The sequence below is a fragment of the Ascaphus truei genome, chromosome 1 (genome assembly GCF_040206685.1).
Source record: "Ascaphus truei isolate aAscTru1 chromosome 1, aAscTru1.hap1, whole genome shotgun sequence".
Classification (NCBI taxonomy): domain Eukaryota; kingdom Metazoa; phylum Chordata; class Amphibia; order Anura; family Ascaphidae; genus Ascaphus; species Ascaphus truei.
In genome coordinates, this window is record NC_134483.1 from 488,091,850 (window position 1) to 488,100,033 (window position 8,184).

The window sequence follows — 8,184 nt, forward strand, 5'->3', positions numbered from 1 at the left end:
ATCAAAAACGCCATCTTCCATGATAACCATCTTAAGCCTATCTCCTGTATAGGTCCAAACGGAGATGCCGTTAGTACATCCAATACTAGAGACAAGTTTCATGTAGGTACTCTGTTTTTGATTTGAGGTCTTAATCTTTTAACTGCCTGCAAGAACCTGATGATTAATCTTTCCATTGCCAGATTTCTTTCCAATAAGGCTGATAGTGCAGATACCTGTACTTTCAATGAGCTAAGACTGAGACCTTTCTCAAATCCCTTTTGTAGGAACTCTACTATTGACACAATTCTAGGTGAAAGGAAATTTTGTTTTTCTCTTTCACACCAATCGCGAAAGCAAAGCCAGATTCTATGGTATACTTTTGATGTGGATCCTTTTTTTGCGTGTAAAAGGGTCTGGATTGTTTTGTCTGAACAACCCTTCAGTCTCAATGTTTCCCGCTCAATCGCCATGCCGTCAAGGCCCATTGTTTGGCGTTTGGATTACATATTGGCCCCTGTCGCATCAGTCCTTTGCGATCTGGTATGTGCCATGGTGTATCTACTGCCATATTTACCAAGTGTGTGGACCAAAGCCTTCTTGGCCAGTATGGTGCTACAAATATCACCTCTGCTTGGTCTTCCCTGATTGCTTTCGGAATTAGGGGAATTGGAGGGAACAGGTATGCCAACTTGAAGTCCCATTTGAAACTGAGAGCATCTGTACTTTTTGCGCTTGGATGAAACTGTCTTGCACAGTAGTTCTTTACCTTGCGGTTCTGATGTGTTGCCATGAGATCTATGTCTGGCTGACCCCATCGCTCTACCAGTTCTTGAAACACTTGTGGGTCTAATGCCCCTTCTCCTGGGTGTATAATGTTGCGACTTAGAAAGTCTGCTGTGACATTTTCCAGTCCTGGGATATGTATGGCTGTAATTTCCGATAAGTGGCGCTCTGCCCAAAAGAGGATTTCTGCTGTGAGGTTCATCAGCTTTCTGCTCCTGATTCCTCCTTGTTTGGCTATATACTTGACAACTGACCTGTTGTCTGATTCTATCTTTATATTGCCACCATTTATTTTGTCTTGGAAAGCTTCTAGGGCCCTTTGTACTGCTTTTAGTTCCAGCAGATTTGATGGAAGATGCTTTTCCTGGTTTTTCCAGGTTCCTTGCACCAATGTTTCTCCCATTTGGGCACCCCAACCTGCGTTGCTCGCATCCGTTGTAATTCTTTCCCACTGTACTGGGTGTAGTGTTTGTCCTTTTCCCAGGTTTCGGGTATCTTCCCACCACTTTAGTTCCTGCTTTGTGTGTGGGTGTAACAAGATTCTTTGTCTTGTGTTTTTGTGATTCCCGTTCCATTGTTGTAAAAAATTGTTTTGTAATGGTCTCATATGTACAGTAGCGCTGCCCATTTTGTGACTCTTAATGTTGATGCGAACTTTCCTAGAAGCTTCATGCATTCTTCTGCTGAAGTTCTGGTTGCTTTCCTGAGCTTCTTTGTTTGCATAGCTATGTCTTGCCTCTTTGCGTCTGGCAGTCTCACTTCTCCTTTTGCCGTATCGAATTCTACCCCCAAAAATCTTAATAGTTGAGTGGGTATGAGATGACTCTTGTCTCTGTTTATTAACCAACCTTGCTGTTCCAGGAAGGTTATGACCATCTTCTGGTCTTGTTGTAGTTTCTCCAGACTTTTTGATTTTACCAGGATGTCCAGGTATGGGTATATTTCTACCACTCTTTCTCTCATTTCTGCCACTAAAGGGGCTAGAATTTTTGTAAACGTCCTTGGGGAAGTCGCTAGACCAAATGGCAGTGCTGTGTACTGATAATGATCTTGGTTCACTGCAAACCTTAGAAATCTCTGGTGTCCCTTTGCTATGGGCACATAGATTTAGCTGCTAATTTTACCGCATCCAAAGAGGCTTCTGCTATGTAGTCTGTTGCCCACTTTACTTCGGACAGTGCCTTAAGAATAGCACTTCTTTTAACACCCTTGTCTATTGCCTCTTCTATGTTGGCAATCCACACTCGCATAGCCCTTGCTGCTGACGTTGTTGCTATGGCTGGTTTGTAGGATGTTCCTGCTGTAACGTATGCTTTTTTCAATACGTAATCCATCTTCCTATCCATAGTGTCCTTTAATGACGCAGCTTCCTCAATTGGGATAGTGGTCTTTTTTACTATTCTGGATATAGCAGTATCCACTTTTGGGCTAACATCCCAATATTTTACCTCTTCTTGTGGGAATGGATACATCTTCCCAAATCTTTTAGGCGTAAATACTTTGGCGTCTGGTCGCGTCAACTCTGCTTGAATGAGGTCTTTAACTACCTGATGAATAGGAAAAACTCTACTTTTTCTTTGTCTTCACCCAAAAAGTTTATCTTTCTTGTGGGTTAACTCCTCAGTATCTTCTAATTCCAATGCCTGCCTCATGGCCTTGATGAGTGGATCCACCATTTCTACATCAAATTCAGATTCCTCTTCCTGAATATCTTGATCTGATGAATCCATTTCACCCTCTGATACTTGAAAACAATCAATGTCAGAATCATCTGATGAAAAACCTTTCCCTTAATCCAGACTGGTTTGGGATCTAAATCTTTTTTGCGCAGGGTTAACTGCTTGCTGAACTGCCGCATCAACACTCTGTTTAACTGCCTCCTTCATTAATACAAGGAAAGTGCTCATTTGCTCGTTGGAATCTCCTGCAGCTGCTTTAAGACAATCTTCACACAATTTCTTCCCTATTAGGGCTGGTTTCTCGCAAGCTGCGCACCATTTAGTTTTCTTAGCCACCTTCCTTTTATGTTGCAGGGATTCCCCCGTACCCTTTGAAGATTCTGCTTCTGGGAGGGTAACCACCGAACTATTTTAATAAAAACAAAATAAATACTAAATATACACCCTAATGTATATAGCTCCACTCTCTTTCCCATGTAGAACTAAAACTAAGGACTCACCTAGTCTTGGGAACTGAACTTTTAGGGATCCCCATTTTCGAATCCATTTCCAGCACTTGGTTTCTCCCTGCTGAGCGTTCCATGCTGCCGTTTTTCTCTCTCACACACACACACACACACACACACACACACACACACACACACACACACAGTGTGTCCGTCGCTCCTATGACGTCACCACAGTGCTCGTGCACGGCCCGCGTGTCTGTGCACGCATCCGCCGGCCGGAACGTGACGCGCGTGCTCCCGTGCGGTCGCGTGCACTGTTCCCTCTACCGCAGCGTTCCAGACGCTAGCGCGGTCAATCTGAGCCTTTTTTACGGCTCACAGCTGTGGCTGCTCCCCCCCCCCCCCCCCCTCGCGTTGTACCGGGTTCCTGGGGCTTTCTTACCGCAGCGTACCAGACGCTAGTGCGGTGAGTCTGAGCCTCCACGGGGATCTCAGCTGCAGCTGCTATGCTCCCTCTCCCCTTGTGTCGGGTCAATGGGGTTTCCTTTGCACCTAAGCCTCCACGGCCCGCGGCTGCAGCTGCTCCCCACCCCACAAATTTTTTGGGTTCCCCCGACTCTTAGGGGTCTCCATCTTGCCACCCGCATGGGCGCGTCGATCGGAGCTTCAGGGCAGAGAGGTTGAGGTCCCTGGATAGCTGCACAAGGTACAGTAAGTGAGTCCTTTAGAAAATAAAAAATCCTACTCCTAGCTGTGAGGACAGGAAAAAGACTAGGGTGCAGGTAGAGGGAGGGGCCTTATATGGCCTATCTGCAAAAGTCTATTTCCTGTCCTACCTAGAGTGAGAAGGGATTAACCCAAAGGTGACCACTGCCAGGGTGATCAGGAAAACAAGATACAGTATGGGCCTCTTCATGTTTCGGAAAAATAGAACATTTCTTACCAATTATTACGGCAGGTTTTTCTCGCTCGCAGTAATGTTTCTAATAAGAATTCTATTTGTTAAGTATGCCCAATGCTCTTTCAAAGGTGCAGGCACCCTACAAAATACACGAGTTGCCCCAGAAAATGTAAACGTATCATCTTTTTCAAAATCAGAAAACATATTGCCCTGAAATAAATTTGTTCAGAGCTATGCAATAACGTTCCTCCTTCTCCTTCCGTGCACCCCAAAACTGGAACAACCTACCAGAGACTCTCATATCCACCACCAGCTTAAATTCTTTCAAATCTAAGGCTGTCTCACATTTTAATCTGGTCTGTAACTGTTTCATACGCTCATAATATATATTTTCTTTAACTGTGCATGCAATGTCTTGTATATAATGTATACCTTGTTCATTTATGTAACTGTATTTGTAACCATGTATTATTTTGTTTTACTCTGTGCCCAGGACATACTTGAAAACGAGAGGTAACACTCAATGTATTACTTCCTGGTAAAATATTTTATAAATAAATAAATAAATAACTATGGCTATACCTCACTAGTACATATAAAGAACAGGGAAGCATATTGCATAATCAAGAACAATTTACTTCAATAAAATAGCTGTAGAACCACAGCATTTCACACACTAAAGAGACCAATTATACATTTTAATCCCTTTAGATTATTTATTTTTATTTATTTATAAAAAGTTTTACCAGGAAGTAATACATTGAGTTACCTCTCGTTTTCAAGTATGTCCTGGGCATAGAGTTATGATGACAGATACATGGTTGCAAATACATGGGTACATTAGGTGAACAGCGTTATACATTATATATAAAAGACATTGCATTATTTTAGGTGAACAGGGTTATAAATTAAATATAACAACAGTGCATGAACAGTTAAAGATAAAATAAGTTGTAGGCATTTGTGTTCCAGTTGTGGGGTGCACGGTAAGAGAGGATGAGCGGCCGGAAACCTTGGGACCATGAAAAGTCCCTTGGAGTCAGATCTCAAGTGATAAGTGCTGTGTGTGGTAAAACAAGATATAAACTGCTTTGTGTGTGACAGTGCACATTTGAACCCAGTTTTAGGTACCACATTTTTTTTTTATTAACCCACAACCCTCACCACATCATATTCACAAAATATGGCATTGTGATGGCAAAATACGGACTATACAATTGTTAAACACACAATCCCAGCAAGCTCAAACCCCAGCACATGAGTATATACGCTATATCTCAAAAGGAGTGCTACTGAGCGTGGCCAAATGTATACAACAAAAGACAGAAATACCCAATGCTACATCCAATGTGACAAAAATACTTAAATATTCTCGTGAATAAGGGTCATTTAGTTAAACCCTTTGGCCACAGCATTATAAGCCTGCAAGCCACATCACAGCATGACCAGTAAGCAGGTCCTAACACTAACTGAAAACTCTCATTTACCTCTGCTGGAGGGAGAATGACCGCAGTGGATCTGTCCACACAGGAACATGAAAAAACCTGCTACTTTAAAAAGTGGGGTGGGGTGAGCTTAAGCCCCTCCTCCCAGGGTTTAAGCTCACCCCACCCCATTTTTTAAAGTAGCAAGTTTTTTCAGGTCTCTCTGGCCAAAGGGTTTAACTAAATGACCCTTACTCACAAGAATATTGAAGTATTTTACTATATATTTTTGTCACATTGGATGTAGCATTGGGCATTTCTGTCTTTTGGACTATACAATTGTATTTCTGATACAAGTGAGAAACAATTCAATAAAATACAATTGTTGTCAAGAGCACCTATAACATAACTCAGACAGGTGGGTTTTCTAGTCAACAATATCCAAATCCCTAATTCGTGCGAGGGGCCTTCGATTGTATTTCCCAATTCTAAAGGCAAAGAGTAAGCGGATACCATCCTCAGTGGAAGTAAAATATATCCTTGTACAGCTGTTCCATAGTAAGGGCAGCTACTTGGTGGCTTTGCTGCTTTGTGAAGATGTAGTAGAAATGTAGGCAATTGTTACATCATATTTATCTTTCTGATATTCAGTAATAATAGTATTATGATAATGTACTAACTTGCTATATTTTATCTACCATAAACCACTGAATGAATAACATGCAACATGTTTTGATATTTGTTAAAGATGAAAAAATATTTAAAGTAATTTATAGACATGTAATAATTACAATCCAGAAATCTCAAACTCTCATTTAAAAGCCAGCAATATTCCATTCAAATGTGAATGAGAAAGTCCAGATCCACAAAGTCTCACTCATTAACAAATTTGCGATATTCCATTTATATTTAATTATTTTACCTCTCTGACAATGAGTTTATAGTTCACAACCCCTCAATATCTCATTTATTAATAAATAGATTATTACAATCTGCCTCAGTAACAATATAATAAACACTGCACCAATTAAGGACTAGGATTTTTTTTCCTTTAATAAACCTGGTGCTATTTTGGACCATTTTTGCAGCCACAAACCTTTGCCAAATAACCACTCACAACCTCTCATTAATAAGCAACTGTCTCAACACACTAAAAGTAACACTTCAATTGAAATGCGATGGGCCACTCGGGGTGTGATGCAGGAGAAATAACAAATCTTGTATTGACAGTTATGGGTGGGATGTATTACAGGTCACATCTCTTGCACGGCCAGTTATGGGTGGGATGAATTACAGGTCACATCTCTTGCACTGACAGTTATGGGTGGGATGTATTACAGGTCACATCTCTTGCACTGACAGTTATGGGTGGGATGTATTACAGGTCACATATCTTGCACTGACAGTTATGGGTGGGATGTATTACAGGACACATCTCTTGCCTGACAGTTATGGGTGGGGTGTATTACACGACACATCTCTTGCACTGACAGTAATGGGTGTGCACCGGTCACATCTCTTGCACTGACAGCTATGGGTGGGATGCATTACAGGTCACATCTCTTGCACTGACAGTTATGGGTGGGATGTATTACAGGACACATCTCTTGCACTGACAGTTATGGGTGGGATGTATTACAGGACACATCTCTTGCACTGACAGTTATGGGTGGGATGTATTACAGGACACATCTCTTGCCTGACAGTTATGGGTGGGATGTATTACACGACACATCTCTTGCACTGACAGTAATGGGTGTGCACCGGTCACATCTCTTGCACTGACAGTAATGGGTGTGCACCTGTCACATCTCTTGCACTGACAGTTATGGGTGTGCACCGGTCACATCTCTTGCACTGACAGTTATGGGTGTGCACCGGTCACATCTCTTGCACTGACAGTTATGGGTGTGCACCGGTCACATCTCTTGCACTGACAGTTATGGGTATGCACGGGTCACACCCCCAGCCACTGCCTGCGCTCCTCCCATCCTTGTTCCCAGCACTCGGCGTCCACCATGACTCACCCGGGCTTCCCGCTCCAGCTCACAGTGCAGCCTGGAGCCTTTCAGTTTCCGCACGATGTGCGCGATGGTCACGGACAGCTCGCCCTCCTCTCCCTGCATCATGTCCGCTGCTTCCCGGGGCCCTCACCCCCACACACACCACGCACCAGCACCAGCCGTTACCTGGCAACAAAGCGCCGCCTCCCAGCGCGCTGCTCCGACTGGAAACAACAACCCCGGGGCCCAGCACTTTAGTTCCGACCCCATGTCACCCAGCTTTGCGCTCTTCTATTAGAATTGCTCGGCAATAGATAGTTATGTATGTTACACATCGCCGCAGGTGCACATGTATAGTCCCAGTCTCCAGATATCAGCCTGAGTATATAAATCATACATTTACAGAACATTTCTAGTCTTCAAGTGACATGTTAAAATGACATGTACAGTATGTGAAGTGCAGACTTCAGTAGGTGAGAGGCGTAACCACAGATGTTCAGACGCTCTAACACAGTGGGGTATGTGTATCACAGCAACAGTGGAGCCAATCCGGTCAAACAAACAGCACCCGATGTATCAAAGACAAAACAATCCTGTTTCTTTCAATGGGACTTTTCTCTTTGATACATACATATGGTGCCGGGTTTTTTTTTGCATTATTTTATCAATTGTCAATGTCAATAAAACTGGGTAAAATGGAAAATAAGTATCTAATTAAACTATAATCTTATATGCACAATTACAGTGTTGTCATAATTAAATAAATGTAACTATATAGCTATATATTGTAAAATTCTGTTTTTCTGTTATTTTAAATGTAATGCAAAACTTTTAATCAACGACAAATTCATAAAACATGCAGTATTCTGGCTGATACACTAAAAACACATCATCATTAGTTTTTTCCGCAGTGCACGGGTTAGCCTGAGGCCTCCCTGGGTAACATGGCACGCTGGGTGAGAA

At 42.5% G+C, this 8,184-nt stretch overlaps 1 protein-coding gene across 3 annotated transcripts in view; it reads right to left on the bottom strand.

The window, feature by feature from the left end:
* The window catches only part of TBC1D19 (TBC1 domain family member 19), a 223,031-nt gene extending 215,599 nt beyond the window's left edge, over positions 1 to 7,432 (bottom strand). For 2 of the 3 annotated variants that reach the window (XM_075568231.1, XM_075568223.1), the window contains exon 1: positions 7,246 to 7,431. In XM_075568231.1, coding sequence (XP_075424346.1) covers positions 7,246 to 7,347 — 102 coding nt within the window. In that variant the 5' untranslated portion in view covers positions 7,348 to 7,431. Of the gene's footprint in view, positions 1 to 7,245 lie in introns of all 3 variants that reach the window. The other variant, XM_075568240.1, reaches the window with a different exon arrangement.
* Positions 7,433 to 8,184: the final 752 nt, after the last annotated feature.